Genomic DNA, 17380 nt, shown 5'->3' with positions numbered 1-17380 from the left:
CGCTTCGGGCCGGCCGCAGAACCTGCTCCTCTCAGGGAGAAAATGGCGGCGCGGCCGCCGGGCGCCCCCGAGGCCGCCTCCTTCCTCCCGCCCCGCCCCGCCCGGCACCGCGCAGGCTCGCGGCGCGGCCCCGCTCGGGAGCGCGCTCCTGCCGCCCGCCCGCGCCCGCCCGCCGCCGCAGCGCCGCTCCCTGCAGCCGCCCGGCGGGGTGTGGGGAGGCGGCCGCTCGCTCCCGCCCGCCGCCCCGCGCCGCTCCTAGGCTCGCAGGCGCCGCAGGCCGCTCCGATCCCCGCAGGTAGGTGTGGGCCGGGGCCCTTCTCCTCGCGGCGGGAGGGCAAGATGGAGACGGCGGGGGAGGGGAGCGGTGCGGAGCCGGCCCCGGGGGTCGCTGCGCCGCGGGGCCCTCGAGCTCGATTTGCTCAGGGCCGGAGAAAGGGGCCCCGCTCGGCCTCGGCGGTATCTCCCGCGGCACGGCCGGGCGGGGCGGGCGGCAGCGCTGCGGCTGGGCCCGGGCTGGGCCCTGGGGCGGGGAGGGCCCTGAGGCGGCGCCGCCGGAGCGGGGAGGCAGCGGGCTGCGGCGGGGAAGCGGCGCGGGTGCTGCGGGTGGCAGCCGGGTCGCCGCGAGTCCTGGCCCCGCGGGCAGCCCCTCCTGCGGCCTTCCTGTCTCGCCCCATCCCAGGTGCGGGGCCACGTATTGTGCTCGAGCCGCTGGAGTTACATTCGGCGTTCCCGGGTCTGGTGTTGTGTACTGCTTCTCACTACGCCAGCCGACCCGCCGGCGTGTGGGATTGCAGATGGTATGGATGTGCGTTTGCTTGAGGTGTGCCGGCAGTGCACGTCCTGCTCACACGCATTTCGGGGCTGCCGAGCGGTGTGTTGCTTCCCTCCCAGCCCTGTTTGTGCACTAACGCATCTGTAAATAGCTCAGTGTGCCCTTAATTCTGCGTAGTCCTTCCAGGGTAATTCATCAGTAGGTGGTTGCGCCTTCAGTTTGTTAGTATTTCTCTCTGGGTCTCTGGGTGTCACTGAAGAAAGCAGCAGTTATTTGATCCATGTTCTTGTTGTTGATGTTGTTTTGGGTTTTTTTTTTTCCTCAAAATATGAGGAACACTTGGTCAGTACATTTCTTTATGAGTGGTTTATTTCTATGTCAGTATTTAAGTACCGGAGTTTTTCTTACGCTATTTCTGTCTGTCATTACCCTGCAGTGTTAGGTGCACCCAGAGCGGCGCTGTGCCTTTGCCCACTGTGGCACAGCTCCGGCAGGTGGATGGATGGTGGCTCTGTGTCTGGGGCTGTTGGTCGGTGTCAGAGCCTCCTGTGCTAATCCTGCTGCAGAGAAACCTCATGGAAGCGCGCATGGGGAGCTCAGCAGTGGGACTAGGGGATGTTTGATCCCTCTCTTAAGCTATAGAATCCTTCTGTGGGAGGAGGCTGGGGAAGGTGAGAACACCCACGGAGATGAATGAGCACCTCGTGCCTCTCAGCTGTTCCCTGGGGAGAGGAGAGGTGGGCGAGAACACCCGCAGAGATGAATAACCATCTTCAAGCTGAGATCTCCGTTTTACTTGGGAACAGCTCCTTTAGAGGAAGAGGCAGCTTTACAAGCACTAATGATACTTTCTTTATAAACATGCACCTCCACCTGCTCTGTCATTCATATGCATATCTGGCTCGCTTTGAAATTTGGTAATTACAGAACCGCAGAATAATCAGGGCGCAGTTTCACAACTGCACTTTCTCAGGCACAGCGTGGCCCGATGGCTGCCTTGGTTCCATGCTGCTCTGCCTCCAACCATCTCCGCCTCTTCCCCATCCTCCGGTCCCTGTGCTGCATTTGGGATTTATCAGACCCCTCTGTTCAGGTCTTCTACATTCACTGAATTGACAAAAAGTCATCTTTGTGAGCTCTGGCCAGCGTTGTGAGTAACTGGGGTGGGTCATGGAGGAGCGAGAGCAGTTGGTGGCAGTGAGGTAACGTGGTGTTGGCTAACCAAGAGCTTTGGTCCATCTGTGCATGTTCCTGTGCTTCCTCTCTTGCCCCAGTGCCAGCCAACTGCTGTTTTCTCATTGGATCAGTTTTTGCTTGGATGTTGGCTTGTCCTGCTCTTGCACAACGGTTAGTGTTGGTACAAGGAGCCGGAGTGTATAAGAAGAGGAAACAGCAAGATCATCCTGCTCAGAAAAAATGTGGGTAGGAGTAGTTCCTGCTGGTTGTGAAGCCAAACTGCCAGTTGTGTGCATGTAATCAGAGGGGCAGTTAATTAGATTACTGACCTGGTCCTCGATTTCATGAAGCTATACTAACTCGTTTGAGCGTCCTCTTTCTCATCATCACTCCGTGCTTACGTGATCTTAATTTCTGCAGGAAAAAGTCTAGCTGGTGTTGATATCTACTGAAACTCGGCCCTCAGGTAGGACAGACTTATTTTTGGGGCTGGATGTCTCTTTGGATAAAGACTAACTGGAGAAAGAAGAGACAGCGCTTCAGGAGACAATTTCTATTTGCAATCCTGTGTTATTGCAGTAGTGCCAGCAAAATTGTTTTATATTTTGGCTCGTTTCAATTTATTTTACCTGTTGTCAGATGATGAAAAAAGTTGTGTTATGCAATGAACACTTAGAAGGTGTTGTATAAGCACGGTGTGAAGGAACTGGTTGACTATTTTCAGGGGTAGGTTATGTCTCGAATACAGATTGAGGTGCTGTGGTGTATGTTGTGCCACTGACTTTGTAATGGGAATTCTTGAGGTACAACATTTGGAAAACAAGCAGTGAGTGAGAGTTAACATGTTCTTGTTCTAACAAGGGTCAGAAAGGGAGCTGACAGTAAAAGAGACACTTGAAAAGTGTTTAATTTCATATAATGGATTCTTTTTATTTATCGACGGAAGTATTTCTCCTAGCTGCTATCCTAAGAAGGAGGAGCAAAACCAATACCGTATCTCTGCTGCAGTCTTTAAAGGCAAAATACTCATCTGCTTCTCACACTGCCCCCTGCAACCGAACGGAGCCCTTCGGTGTCCCTGGAGCCTGCAGTCCCTGTGCTGCTGAATATGGCACAGAGCCTTCTTTATGTATGGAGCTTGAACAGAGTTGGTCCTGTGCTTCATTCCAGCTATTCTAATAGAGAGAAGTGACGTTCTGGGTACTAGCACAGAAATAATACTTGTGTTTCTAAGTGCTATGTCATAGACTTTGTATGTGTTTGCTCTAAGCAGGATGGGGTGGTGATGAAGATGTGCTGATACAGTCTCCTACAGCTCTGTCTGTACTGATGAAGCTATTGCAGGGAAATGAGTGGGATTTATACACTGTCATTAAAAGCACAATTCTCCATATTGGCAATAGGAGTTTACCTTTCCTGGTATCGTTTGAAAAGCTGTAGATGGGCTTCCAATGATCTTCAAAGGCCCCGATTCCAGGTGTATTTCAGCAGCCTTCAGCTAGAAAAGTGCTGTATTTGGGGTAAAGGGAGGCACTGTTTCTGCCTAACCAAGAGTCATAATATCACAGGAATTAGGTGAAACTTCTTAAGTTTCTGCTGTGTCTGTATTGCCTCTACTAAGATTTCTGTTTCATCTCCCAGCAGAAAAGAGCAAAGAATGTTAGTCTTGACCGTGAAATACAAGATGCTTAGAGGCAGCCTCGCTGATAGAGCCGTGAGCCAAACCAGACCTCGTGCTCACCTCACTAGTGCTGAGCCAGGTCAGCTCTGTGGGCAGTCAGAAGTGTGGTAATACAGCAGTATGCTCACAGGTGGGGTTACAGCCACAGTCAGAACCCCCAGCACCAAAACCTGCAGGTCCCAGATGGGTGGCCCTGTTCCTATCCTGGTTCCTAGCAGCAGTGCAGCTTCTGTGCTTCATTGTGTGAGGAGCTCTTGTGCTGCCTCTTTCCAGAGTTAGTTTATCCAGTTGTCTCCTTCTTTCCCCAGCATTTGAATGAAAATTGATTACTAGATAGAGAAGGATCCAAACAGAAAACTCGGTACAGCCTATAGTAGAAACCCTCTCAAAGTGCCACTGAATGAGTTTACTGCAATGCCTGGTGTTAACTATTATGTTGAGATGTTCAGCAGGATTTAAAACTGATTTAAACAAGCTTGCACATTTCTATTTACATACTTAAGTGCAGGTTCAAAACAAGTACGTTCTGTTTCACTGGGGACTTTTCAGGCTGGTTTTGCTGAAGAATGCTTGGGCACAAAGTTGTGTGCATTTGCTCATACAGTATAGCTGGAGTGGGATTTTTAAGCTGGCATCGCTTTGGATTTTATACCATTCTTTCCTCAGTTATATCCCCCCCAACAAAAAACTTGCTTCTGCTCTACAGGTGACTCATACAGTGTGCCTGCTTCATCCTTTCATTCCCTCCTGCAATGTGAATACAGAAAAATGAGGCTGGAAATGTCCATGCCAGGGTAACTAAGGTAGACTAGAGAGCCCTTTTCTAAAGAAAACTTTTCATAAACATGTCTCAAGTAAAAGAAAATACAGAATACGAGCTTTGGGTACTACTTGACATTGTCATGACTTAAGTAATAGCAGTAACACAGACCACGACCAGATGCAAGGAGAACTAGCATCAGGCAAGTTTTCCACCTGAAGGCAGTGTTTGCAGAGCTCTGTTGCCCTGGACACTGGGTGCTGACCCTGCCTGTTCTCTGCTAAAGGCAGGCTTGCTAATTGTTCTCATTTTTTCACTTGCTAGTCAACATCTGCAGTAACAGTGGTTTCATATTTGTTCCACCATTTCCCCATTCAACGTGCAGAATTGTAGTGCCTGGATAATCTCTGCTAGAGCCATCTATTATTTGGACTATACTGCTATCACAGTTTCACTATTTGACATAAAAACATATTCATATTATTTGCACAAGAGTAATGCTTACACTGTAACCTGCATTTGTGGAGCCAAGGTAAATGGGATTTTGAGCAGGGAGTGTAACCATTGTAATCAGAAGGAAAGGGCATGCATGGGGATTTTCTCCTGGGTAAACAGACTGCTTCTGGTATTCTGTTTCTCTGGCTGGGAGGAAACCCTTGCAATTGTGGGATCAATTCAGTAATTGATGGTAGTATTTAGATTTGTTTGCCTTAGGAGATGCTCTTTATCTACAGGAGGCAAAATGCCATCAATATTCCAGACCTTACCTGCTAGAGAACATACCACAGCGAGAAACATTTGTCCTCCCAATTGTGGCTGTAGGGCACAGCATTGCTCTGAAGAGCCAGATACTGATTGGGTTAATCTTGTCTTCAGCGTGGTTAAATGTTACACAGGTCGAATGGGTGCAAATGTCATCCTGTTCCTCTCTGAGCACCTCGTTGGCTGCTGCTGGGCGACTGTCTGTCTGCTGGAGCTGGGGCAGTGTGCAGCAGCATGCACAGGAGTCACCTTTGTAGCGTCCTGAAGTTTCTGCTCTGTAATGATTCCTTGTGCAGCTCTGCATTCCCACCTGTGGCACCGCTGTCTTTGCAGAGTATCTCACCTATTTCTGTGTTTCTTACATAATTGTAGCAAGAAGCAACAAAATTGATCAGTGTTTTATTAATTTGCTGCGTTTAAAACAACACAATCTCCATGAGCCTGTATCTGTTGAATCAGGAGAACGATGTGGTGTTTTTCCTTGCTCACAGATGCAGGCTAATCTTACACCTCGAGCAGCTGGGAGGTGGATGAGATTGGGTTAGAAGGGTTTTGAAATCACAGTGGGTGAGCAGATGCTGTGTATCTTCTGGCTGAAATTCTCTTGTTCAGATCCTTAATGCACTTCTTCCCTGTGTGCTCCTGAATAGGGTCCTTTAAATAGTTGCTTTTAACTGCACGTTACCATGCAAACTTTCAAGTGAAAACTTACTAAAAGTTTTCATTTAAAAAAAGTTATTTACTGGCATCAACGCTGTTTACTAGAAATGGAAACTGCTTGTGCTCGTGTTAGGAAACAGAGGTAGATCTTGAAAGATCTGCTTGTGGAACAGTGCAGTGTTGTTTGTTATTGATTCAGATTTGTCTCTCTTATTTTTGATAGAAAATGATGCACCCTGTTGCCAGCAGTAATGCAGCATTCTGTGGGACGGGCAAGAGCTCTTGCCTTAACGAAGACAACGTGAGAGCTGCTGACCAGTTTGACTTGTATGCCACGCAGCAAAGTAAATACAGCCACGCAGTCAGCCACAAACCGATCGCGTGCCAGAGACAAGATGCGCTGAACGAATCCCACCTGCAGACCACGAGTGGCAGGAATATAGAAACAAAAGATGAACTGAAGAAAAAGAAAAACCTCAACCGATCCGGTAAACGTGGGAGGCCGTCAGGGACCACAAAATCAGCAGGGTACCGAACCAGCACGGGTCGACCCCTGGGGACCACCAAAGCAGCTGGATTTAAGACAAGTCCAGGCAGACCCTTGGGCACAACTAAAGCAGCAGGATACAAAGTCAGCCCAGGCAGACCTCCAGGTAGCATTAAAGCTCAATCCCGGTTTGCAAATCTAAGTTATACTTGTGGCAGTGCAGCTTTTCCTTATCCTATGGTGCATAACAGAGGAGTACATGCTGTTGGTGAAACTAGCAGCAAACTCAAGCAGCCTAACGAATGAAAGGAAGGAATTAGTAACTGCTTACTAATCTGCTTTGCTCTGGATTTTGGCATGTTTCTTGCATTTTATTGTAGCATTTGCATACGTTTGAGTTTCTAGATTTTATTTTTACTCAAATAATGCCATAGTCTACGGGTGCAGTTCAGTAACTTTTAAAGCAGTGTCGAGAGGGCACTGGCATAGTCTTTTTTGCTGTTGTTTTTAAATCATAATTTAAAAGAAAGTCTGAACTGAAGCATAGGCCGTGGTGTCTACACCTGAGTAATATCCATGTTCCTAGTTTTACATTCAGTTTCAGGTAAATCTAGTTTTGTGGTTATGCATTACGTAATTGAAAGGAGAATAGAATTAGCTGGCTGGTGGCTCATGATGGGGCCTATCTCATCATAGGGAACTGGTACAGATGAGTTCATACGTGATAAAGAATCTACTTGGGACTGTTTAACTAGTAAAAACAGCAACATTCTGAGTTCCTGTGTGTTTTTAAAAGGAATAGAAAGCAAGCTGCGTTCTTCACTTCTGCAGGAGCTTCTACAGACCTCAGACAGATCCATAGAAACTTAACAACCAAACCAAAAAAAAAAACCCAAACCAACCTTTTTTTTTTCTCAGTGTTGATTTCTGGAGTTGTAGCATGAAGTCAATTTCAATTAATGTTCCAAAAATATTTTTGAAGATATACCAGAAAGCTGAGCGTTGGTGCAGCGCACTGCAGCGTCACGGCGCCTTATTAACACAAGCTAATTTGCCTTTAGGTGATAGCTGTTCTTTTTGTTATGCTGGCACAGGATTCTGCTATGTAATTTAGAAATGCCTAAATATATTTACCAAACCACAGATAATTCTTTACATTTTGAAAGATTTTATAAGAAATTAAGTACTGTTCGTTCTAGTAACGCACTTGGTTAATATTAAACAGTACGTCCTTAATCTGTAAATAGCTATTTACACTGGTTTATGCCTTTAAAAATCTGTGCTTAGGTGGCGACAGTTTAATAGCTTTTAAAGTATTAATCTATAATGTTTACAAATTAAACTTTTTAAATAGACACTGTTGCCAAGTTTTCAGGCTTCGTTTTGCCAGATATTCCTGGAAATACAGTTATTGCATTGTTGGACACTTACGCTATATTTAAGTTACGGGACGTTCTATATCTACCAAAGGACACCATTTTCATGATTTATAAAAGCAAACTGTATGACTGATGCAAACAGGATGCAGTTTACTGCACTGCTAGACCCCAGAGATGAAGTAATTCATAGGAATTCATCTATGCATGCAAGCTGAAAAAAAATGTTGTTGGTTGACTATAAATACCTTTCTTGACTCAAACTTAAGCCTTCCCTCTTTCCAAAAGAAATGTTCCATTTTTCAGCTGGGTGTGTTTAATTTAAGTGTGAGAGAGCGTATGTGTGTGTGTAATGTGCACATACTTTAATCTAGACTTCAAAAAAATATCTATCAATCCTCAATGTTGCAGATTGTTTGTTCTAAATTTATTTTTACTGGAATCCAAGCTTTTTTTTTTTTTTTTTCCCCCACCTGGAAGAAAGTTTCTATTTAAGTTGTTTGAAGCAAAATGTGACTTTATGATCAATTTGGAGGTTCATGCATCCGGGGAGGGGGTGGATATATAAAGCTTGGCAATCTGGGGAGCAAAAGAAATTGGGTTAATTAGTGCTTATGCTGAACTGATAACTTTTGTTAACATAAATGCTATTCTGGCCTGCTGACATTTTGATGAGAGCTCTTGATTTCAGTGATGACCGCTTAAGAAACAGATGTCATGTTTCATACCTTTTTTATCAGGAAAAAAGCAGCAAGCCTTCAGGTGTTCCAGTGATGCCTAACACATAATGAGCTGGACTTTATGCTGTACTTTACGATAGGTGTGTTGAATTGTTTTTGGGGAACTGTGTATGCACTGGCAACTAAGACAATGAACCTCAGCTGTACTGGATGGCTCCTTAGTCGATATCTGAATTAACGGCAGCTAAACTGCTACTAAAAATAGTTTCTTCATGCTGAAGCTATGAAATCCAGTGATACGTTCTGTTCCTCAGCAAACTCACAAGTCTGAAATCTAGCGATTTCTCAGAACGATGTAACTTCTGACACATGCAAAATGCTATCGTGAGTTAATTCACCCTCAGGATCTGTGTTGTATTGGCTGTTTTTAATCAGATGATTTTTCAACAAAAAGACTGCTTTAAGTTCTTACCTGAACTCAGCTGGGAAAGCAGTCCTCTTCAGCTGAATGTAGTACCTGCAGGAGCGTCACACCTCGCTGGCAAGGAACGTGTTGCATGTCACCACTGTACCTTGGAGAAACTCCACTTACCTCCTCTGTTTATCTGGTTTGCTCCTGTTCCGTTTCTCACTCGTACATCTACTCGATGGTGCTGTGCTGTGTGTCAGGAGATAATGCAGCTGTATCACTGTTCTGCTAGTATAATGAATCTTAATCGAGTGTGCTGATGAAATAATGAAATCATCTAAGCAATTTCTGTTCATTACAGTGTTTATTAATTATATCAAATGAAATAGAATCCCAGTTTAAAAAAAAAAAAAACAAACAACAACAATTAATGTTGTCAATTGTGAAACGAGGAGCATAAAGTAGAAGAGTGTTCGGAGAGTCTGTAAAGGGCTGCGTGGCACCTGGGATGTAGCAGGGAGACCAGCAGGGTCCTGCTGGGCATTTCCTCATTCTGCTTTATTTAGATCTGACTGTAGTCTACCGGCGCCGTGCTGTGAGGGGAAGAAAAAAGGAAGGAAGACATTTTGAAGTGAAAGAGGAATGGAATTTTCAAATACTTCTGCTTTGCCTATGTATAATCTACAGAATACATTGTGCTTAAAAAAAAAAAACACCAAACAACACTTTTCTTTCAACATAAACACTGAAGCAGCATGTTAATGCCTAAACTTTACTAGTACCAGTGGGAAAACTGGACTTTTCCCCCCGTAGTATGAAAACATAACTTGTAAGGTAAATTGCTTATTTTATATTCTATATCATAATTCAGCTATTCATAAGCTAGGATCACTGTTGTGTGTTAACACTGTTCAGAAGATCTACATGTCAAGTTTGCTTTTTAATGATTTCTTTTAATTATCAAGTTTCTAACGTCTTATTTATACATGAACGAAATGTATTCACTTGCTATTACTCCTTGATGATGCTATACAAGTTCACTGTTTAATATACATAGAGTAACGACTATTCAGTTTCTGATTAAATTTACTTAAACTTTAAAACCAAATAGTTTTGCTACTATAAAGTCTTGCACTGGACATATTCAAGATGATAGCACCGTATTTTGGCAGGAAAAAAACAGATACCATCCATCAGAAGAGGCTAACTGTGAAATTTAATACAGTACTTTTAAAATCAGCTGTTAGCCTTGTTGTTAAAGCAGCACTCTTTATGTCTTGGATTTAGTTCAATCAAAATAACGACGTATCAAGAGCCATTAAAGATCTCTGTTTTGAAGGAATATGTTTTCATTTCATCTGAAAGATCTGAGTTTGGTCGGGATGAAACCAAGCCTTGTCAGTGAAAAGTGATGTGTCTATGAAAAGAATTACTTGGAACTACAGTACACAGAGTAATTCAGATGTGAATTGAACTCCCTTCCCCCTTTTTGAAGAGCTTTAAAAGGCAGAGTGAAATGAAGTCATTTGTCTGCTGGCTTCATTAACTGAGACTCTGCTATTCTTTGTTGTGTGTATAATAACATTTCATGCTATCCTTAGAGTTGACAGTTAAAACAGTTGATAACAATCATAAATACTTTGAACTGCAGACCTAATTTCTGACCACAAAAGAAGTTTATTCTTCTCTATTTTAATGCATATATTTTAACACTGCTTAAATATATTTATGACTTTAGTAGAGACTAGACTTTTCTCTTTAAGATTTTTTTTTCAGATAGGTAAATCTGTATTCTGAAGTTTGGAACCACTTTCTGATACTTTAACCTTTCATTGTTTGCTTTTCCACAGGTTTACTTTGGGGAAACAGTAATCTGTTAAATATCTAGTATCAGCACCCTGTCCTCTGCTGTAAAAAGCCTGATTAGATACTGTGTATGTTTTTATGTCCATGAACTTGAGCTACTCGTGTGCAATTATGTGTATGGGAATGGAGTAGTGTTCATGATCTGTATTTACATCATCATATGGATGTATATTTATTAATAAAGTTAATACTTTAAAACCTAATGATTATTTTGTATGTGCTTTTTGTTTTAATATATATTAAATTCTGGCTTAAGATTCTTACTGCCAGCATGTCAGACCAATAACTTTAACCTGCCTCTGCTGTAAACAGGAATTGTTTGTTCTCCCAGTGTCTCTGTTGTAGGTAAGTGTAAAACGTTGTGGTGCAACTTGTACAGATGTTGCTTAAAATCAGGTGATTGGTTTTGTTCTTTGTCTCCCTGAAGTGCAGGTGAATCTGACTACAACAGACTGTGTTCATGTTCGTGTGGACTTAAAAACACACAAAGCATTTGTGTGAGAGTTGGAGGGCATTCATAAATTACACAATTCAGACTTTTTAGCAGCCTTGGAGGTTGCTTTGCTGCTCACGTTTATCACAGGTTACAATTTATTCATATGGACAGACTAGCAGTGTTTGCCAGCTATGCAGGTTGGACCTTAAAGGAAGCTTTATGGTGGTTTTATCTTCCTGATAATGCCGTTCATGTGTCTGATTCAACACCAGGGTGTGCTTTGGAGCTGGACTGGCATCCTAATGCTCTCGTGTAGTAACTGTCTCAATGGGATCTCTTCCAGTAGCACAAACAATACAGTGTGAATTAGCAATATCATACCTATTCAGTATGATGGCTCAACAAAGTGTCTTTTTGGACCAAGAGAAATGAAAATTGTCCTTAACAGTTAATCATGTAATTCCTAAACATAAGGGGCTGCCTTGCTGACTTGCACTGTGCGCTGTTCTTACAGGGTTCTGCCTGGGGCTCTGTGTATTGCTTAACATGTAGGGGAGAGGTGTGGCCTGACCATACAGGATTGGCAGCCCAAAACTACAGTGCTCTGCAGCTGGCTTGCTCCCAGGTTCCCCGCATGGCCTAAGGATGGCAATGGCTCACTTCTTCCCACCAGTGAAAACGTGGCAAAAATATCTGCTTATCTTGCAGGGTTCCTGGAAGGAGTCATTAGCGAACAACTTTTATCTACTTTGAAGCTGCAAGATGTGTGGAGTTGTCAGGTGATATTTAAATGATCTGAGGCAGATAAATCATCCTGCTTTTCATGTTGTGTTCTTCATACCACAAAAACTTGTTTCCAATTAGTGAGAAAATATCACAGTAGCAATTAGTGTGAGTTTGATTATTCAGAGTAGGCTTCTGAGATACGCATGATACTAAAAAGTTCTTTGCTGATCATCTTTGTCAATATTCAGCTCTGGCCATCTTGAGAGAACAGAATGCAAAGTCACACCTCCCATATTTAGTGTGAGGTAGAACTGCCTGTGTGACCTCAGTCTCTGTTGTGACTTCAATGCTTATTTTGTTTTCTTCTCACAGCGCTGTTGAATACACAGAAAATCAGCCGTGTGAGGATTTATGAGTGAATGGAAACGTGAAGACCTTGGCGTTGTCCCTGTGCCACTCTGTTGTCTTTCACTCCTTACATTGCCAGGGAAGGAGCTTGCCCACTGTGACCGAAAGCTGCAGCTCTGAAGTCCATGGTGCACAAATGGCTGCCGTTTTAGTGTTCATCCATGGGTGCAGCACAACACTCATATTACACAGGTCCTCCTCTTTCCAACAGACAGCTTTTCTAACGTATCGTTGATTTTTGAATAGATGGTCAACTGTGTGGAGCCGGGACTTGGACTCGGTACTCCTTATGGGTCATCAACTCAGCAGATCCATCACTCTGGTGTTGGTGGGGTGGTGGTGGTGTTTTTTTACCTAGATGTTTTTCCTAAAAGCATTTGGCATTTGAAGGCAGGAAAACGTGAGCCACTGAACAGCTGTGGAGGAAAAAAGGCAGGTTTGAAGTTCAGAATACCAGCTCTGGCTGCAGTTGGGAATGGAGGGCGCGTTTTCCCCACAGCCTCTTGGATTCCGTGTGTGTGTTTCGTGCTCGCTTGTTTTCTTCTACCAACTGGACTGCTGTGTTCTCTATGCAAACTTAACTCGTGTTTTATATCTTTAGGTCACTGCACCTTCAGTATTAATTCTCGTGCAAATTATACTCGGCAGTGACTGGGCTCGGTGGTGATTTTTAACGGATTCATTTCTCAGTGCCCTGCAGTGGTATCTGAGCTCCAGCAGCAGCCCCTGAGGCGTCCTCTGCCCGTTCCGCAGCGCGCACACACGCTGCGACCAAACCGCGTCACACCCCGCCTGAGAACGCGAAGATGGCGGCGCGCCGCCCTCCGTTCCCAACGTATGCACGCACGGCACCGGAAGCGGAAGCGCCTGAGAAGTTCCGGCGGAAGTGGCCGTTGTCCGGGGAGACGCAGCGCTGTGGTGGGAATGTGGTGGCTGCTGCTGCTTCTGGCCGGGCTCGGCCGGGCCCTCCCGGAGGGTGAGGCTGGAGTGGGACTGGGAGGAAACGGGAGGTGGGTGCGGAGCCTCCGCCGGGACCGTGGCTGATCTCTCCCTCCTGGCGCAGGGGTGGTAACGGAGACGGGCGCCGGCAGTTCCGCACCGATCAGCGGCGAAGCGGTGCGGTACCGGACGGCGGAGATGGCTGACGCGATGCTGGGCAGCGGACCGCCGGGCCAGCCGCCCGTGGTGCTCTCGGCGGTGCCGGGAGAGGCGAAAGAAGGGCGGGCGGCGGCGGCTTGCGAGGCGGCGGCCGGCGGAGAGGAGTGCGGCGCTGGGAGCGGGCCCGCGGCTCCTCCCGCCCCGCCCGGAGAGGCCGTCGTGCTGGAGACCGTGCTGCCCGCGGGCGAGGAGCCCAACGGCACTGCCGAGAGCGTGAAGGCACCCAAGGTGAGCTGCGAGGAGAGGAACGTTACTGGTATCAGCAACTTCACGCTGCAGATCCTGAACGTGTCCCAGGTGAGCAGCCCGCGGCATCGTGCAGCTCCGAGCATGTTGGGGGTGGGAAGTGTTGGGTCTGTGTGTGCATTTGTGACTTCTAGTGCTTGACTTGGTGGGTTTCTTTGTGTAACAGGGAAAGCTTGAGCAAGGATGCTCGCTGCATCATTCTGAGCTGGAATAAATGGAGCAACAGCTCAGTACACGAGTATGTGTGTCTCGTGTGCACTTATTGTGAATTGTCAGCCTTAAGGCTGTGTAGATCTGTATCTCTAGGGTTGTTTGTGGCACTTAGAGCCAATACCAGTTACTGTATCTAGCATGGCTCTTGTAATAGAGATGGTGGTTTTTGTGGAGGGGAGTTGTGTTGTATATTTCTTCTTTTTAGTAATTTTTTAAAAATAACCTTTAAAAAGGTTAAACACACTGCCATTTCTTTCAAAAGGGTTAAACAAATATGTATCTATTTGATAAATATCATCAACTGTCTAATTGATAGCCTGGTCTAGTGGTGGGCAACCCTGCACATGGCAGGGGGGTTAAAACCAGATGATCATTATGGTCCTTTTCAACCCAGGCCATTCTGTGATATGATTCTATGATTGCTGAGTGACGCATTCCTACATAGGACAACTTCATTAAATATTTGTCTGTGTCTGTTATGCTCTCTCTAAGGATCTGATGGAGTTCTTAAACCCAAACAGCAGTGACTGTACGTTGGTCCTATTCTATACGCCGTGGTGCCGCTTTTCCGTAAGCCTGGCACCTCATTTCAATTCTTTGCCTCGAGCGTTTCCCACTCTTCGCTTCCTGGCACTGGATGCATCACAACATAGCAGGTAACTTACACTTCCTGTGCTTTGGTCTCAGTTTATTTACAATAGCAAGTTCCGTGTTTTAAAAACAGTAGTGTTTTTTTTAACTGTTTGTTATAAATAGTTGTGTCTGTTTTCTTTTTTACTGTAATGTGTCCATATTTTCTTCCTCTTGACAACTTTACAGGAAGGAAAGGCTACTCTGTTGGTAGCTTACTTGGCCTGGAAACTGTTCTGTTGGCTGGCTTTTGGGTATCACAGTTCTGAGAAGTGCTAAATATTTATTCATCTTATGCATATCCCTGGATAACAAAACCTGGATCCATACAACACTTGTGTTATGGAGAGGAAACATCCACTGCTGAATGTCATATTATTAACATAACTGATACAGCATTAGTAAGCATCCCTAATACAGCAAGAAGTGGCTGCTTATTATTTGCTTATAAAGTGACTCATTTAGTGAAGCTGACTCTTGCTGTGCTGTGACTGCCTTTGTTCCTCTCTTCAGTAGATTTCTTTCCCTTCATGCCTTGTATGTGCTTTATGTTCTCCAGCTTATCAACTCGGTTTGGAACTGTAGCTGTACCCAATATCCTCCTTTTCCAAGGTGCTAAACCTATGGCTAGATTTAATCATACAGACAGAACACTGGAAACACTGAAAGACTTCATTTTTAATCAAACAGGTATGTAAAGCAGCACTGAAGTATCAGTAGGAAAAACAAGTTGGCTTTTAGCTCCATACACAGCTTTCCTCTTATTACTGTAATTTATTCCTCTTATATTGTTATTTAATGTGAATTTGATGAAAACCCTGGGAGGATCCAGCAGAGATTGCTGTAGTGAACTGAGTTTTGAGGCATGGTGAAACCAGAAGCTGACTGGGCTGCTTTTGCAATGTAGAGGGAAACAGTGGGGTTTAAGGTAGAAAGATTGGGCACATCTTCATGCCCAAATCTTTCATGTGGGAGTAAGGGAACCTTGAGAATGTTGCCGGTGTCATGATGAGAGCAGCTGGAGAATAAAACAAACAAAAGAAACCACGCATGGGTATACGAGGGCCTTCATTAGAGGCCAGAAATTGTTGTATTTCCAAATACAGCGGAGATGCTGGAAACCAAGCCCCAGCTTACAAAAACTGTGGTGTATGAGGACAGAACAATGCTTTTCCTGTTATTAAGCTGTGCATATACCTTGATAGCTTTTCAGTTTTCCATAAGCAAGCTATATACTCGACATATTAAAATCTAAGAACCATCTCAACAAACATTTAGGTCTGACTGTATGTGTGCCTTAATTTGAGGAGAGGAACGGAACTGCAAAGACAGAGAACTTCTCTGTATTTAATGATCGTTACAAGTGTTGATGAAGGACATTCTTTTCCAGGTATAGAAGCTAACAATGATGTGACTGTGACAGAGGAAGACTGGAAGGGGCCTCTGCCCAGCGTTCTGACAAAAGGAGTAGACTGGCTGCTCGTGTTTTCCGTGCTCTTTCTGGCCAGCTTTATCATGTATGCTACCATTCGGACTGAGAGCATTCGGTGGCTGATCCCAGGGCAGGAGCATGAACACCAAGAGTGACTCAGGGTGCTGAAGCAGGGGCACCATTTCCTGTGTGTAAAGCAGGTTTTGTGTGGAGTGGAAGTACTTAACAATGAACTGTTGAATTTGTTGGTTGTAATTTATAATGTTGGCAGAAAATCAGCTTTATTTACCAACTACTGTGTTTTTATAAAGTGAACTGAGGTAAATAGAGTGGTGAGTGAACTAATATGGAGAAACATGAACTAAGTATTTATTAAAGTGCTCTGACCTGTTTATTTTTCATGGACCTTAATGTAAATATGTGATACCATTCTGCTTCACTTTTAAGAAGAGATCTCTAAGCTTTGTAGATCCAATACAGCACATTGGCCTGCAGATGTGACAGTGCTTGGCTGGAGAGCAGGGTTGCTTCTGTACTGCTGAGATCTGGGAATCTTCTTTCACAAACCTACAGATGTATGAGGTGGTGCTCTACGTGGACGTTGTGGTCAACATGTGGGAATTAGGATGCATTTTTGGCTCATGGATTCCTGAAATGAAGTTTTCCAGGGACACACAGGTGAATGGTGGTGTCACTAAACCAGTTTGTCAGTGAAATGAACTGCGAAAAAGACAAATATGTTTTAAAAACCAATTCACTTCGTTTGAGTTATTCTAATATCTGCAAAGCTTTTTCTATTAACTGTGTTGGTTTATACTTCAGGGCAGTCATTCCAGCAATTAGAAAAGTTCAGGCATTTGCTGTACAGCTCTCTACAGGGTGACTGTTTTGCACCTTTGGTGCTGGGTTAGATGTGGGTTGTCTTGCTCCATGTCCTGTGAGCTTTGACTTACTGGAGGTAGAGAGCAAATGAGTTCAGAGAGCTTTGCGAAGAGGACGTATCCCTGGGAGGTGTCTCTGGGGCACCTTTTGGTGCTCATACCTCACTGTGGGGGAAGGTCGGGTCCTGTATTCCGGTGTTGAGAGAAGGCTGCAAGGATAAGACTGCTGTTACTGAAGGTCAAGGGCGGAAGTATGTAGTTCATAAGGAAGGTTTTGAGCAGTAAGGTGGGGAGCTCTTCTGTCTGCTGGAGAGGCAAAGGGCTGCGCTTCCCCGCTAATCACCTCCGTGCCCATCAGCAAATGGAGATGTCTTCGTCTGATGGGTGCTGATCTATGTGAGGGGCGGGGGTCAGGAGGAGGGGGCCGGGCTCTGTTCGGTGGTGCCGGGGGACACGGCAGGGGGTACTGAGCGCCCCACAAACCCCCCCGAGCGCCTGACCCGCGAACCCGCACCGGGCATCCCTCAGTGCCCGCACCCCGCCCCGCGCGGCCGCCCCCGGTCCCTCCTCCGCTCCTCCCGAGGCGGGGCCGGGCCGGGGCCATGCCGGGCGGCGGGGCCG

The 17380-nt window shown here is 45.3% G+C and overlaps 2 protein-coding genes and 1 long non-coding RNA gene across 8 annotated transcripts; 2 read left to right on the top strand and 1 right to left on the bottom strand.

Annotated features, from left to right (window-relative positions):
* Window positions 1–194: 194 nt before the first annotated feature.
* On the top strand, window positions 195–10832 carry C5orf24 (C5orf24 homolog). 6 transcript variants are annotated; one of them, XM_015294098.4, is made up of 3 exons: window positions 195–295; window positions 6035–6464; window positions 8415–10832. In XM_015294098.4, the coding sequence occupies exons 2-3, from the start codon at window positions 6038–6040 to the stop codon at window positions 8453–8455; spliced, it is 468 nt and encodes a 155-aa protein (XP_015149584.1). In that variant the 5' UTR covers window positions 195–295; window positions 6035–6037; the 3' UTR covers window positions 8456–10832. The 6 variants fall into 6 exon arrangements, with proteins under 6 accessions (XP_015149584.1, XP_015149583.1, XP_040503174.1 ...); XM_040647240.2 differs by lacking the exon at window positions 195–295 and adding an exon at window positions 548–797; XM_040647241.2 differs by lacking the exon at window positions 195–295 and adding an exon at window positions 2126–2190.
* Window positions 9900–16283, top strand: TXNDC15 (thioredoxin domain containing 15). The gene is made up of 5 exons (XM_414627.8): window positions 9900–13175; window positions 13263–13654; window positions 14309–14472; window positions 15006–15136; window positions 15837–16283. Exons 1-5 carry the CDS (start codon window positions 13037–13039, stop codon window positions 16031–16033), a joined length of 1023 nt encoding a protein of 340 aa, XP_414627.5. The 5' UTR covers window positions 9900–13036; the 3' UTR covers window positions 16034–16283.
* On the bottom strand, window positions 16251–17365 carry LOC107054562. Its single transcript, XR_001468943.4, has 2 exons — window positions 16832–17365; window positions 16251–16598 (listed from the first exon to the last, which is right to left on the bottom strand). It is a non-coding gene; the product is annotated as an uncharacterized LOC107054562 (long non-coding RNA).
* Window positions 17366–17380: the final 15 nt, after the last annotated feature.

Source organism: Gallus gallus, chromosome 13 (assembly GCF_016699485.2).
Source record: "Gallus gallus isolate bGalGal1 chromosome 13, bGalGal1.mat.broiler.GRCg7b, whole genome shotgun sequence".
NCBI classification, from domain to species: domain Eukaryota; kingdom Metazoa; phylum Chordata; class Aves; order Galliformes; family Phasianidae; genus Gallus; species Gallus gallus.
This window is presented reverse-complemented; position numbering and strand designations above follow the sequence as displayed.

Excerpts from the sequence above, each read along its gene's own strand:
- TXNDC15 (XM_414627.8), top strand. The coding sequence starts at position 13,037 with ATGCACGCACGGCACCGGAAGCGGAAGCGCCTGAGAAGTTCCGGCGGA. Across the intron at positions 13,655-14,308 it reads AGATCCTGAACGTGTCCCAG|GATCTGATGGAGTTCTTAAA; the intron begins GTGAGCAGCCCG and ends GCTCTCTCTAAG. Across the intron at positions 14,473-15,005 it reads GATGCATCACAACATAGCAG|CTTATCAACTCGGTTTGGAA; the intron begins GTAACTTACACT and ends TATGTTCTCCAG.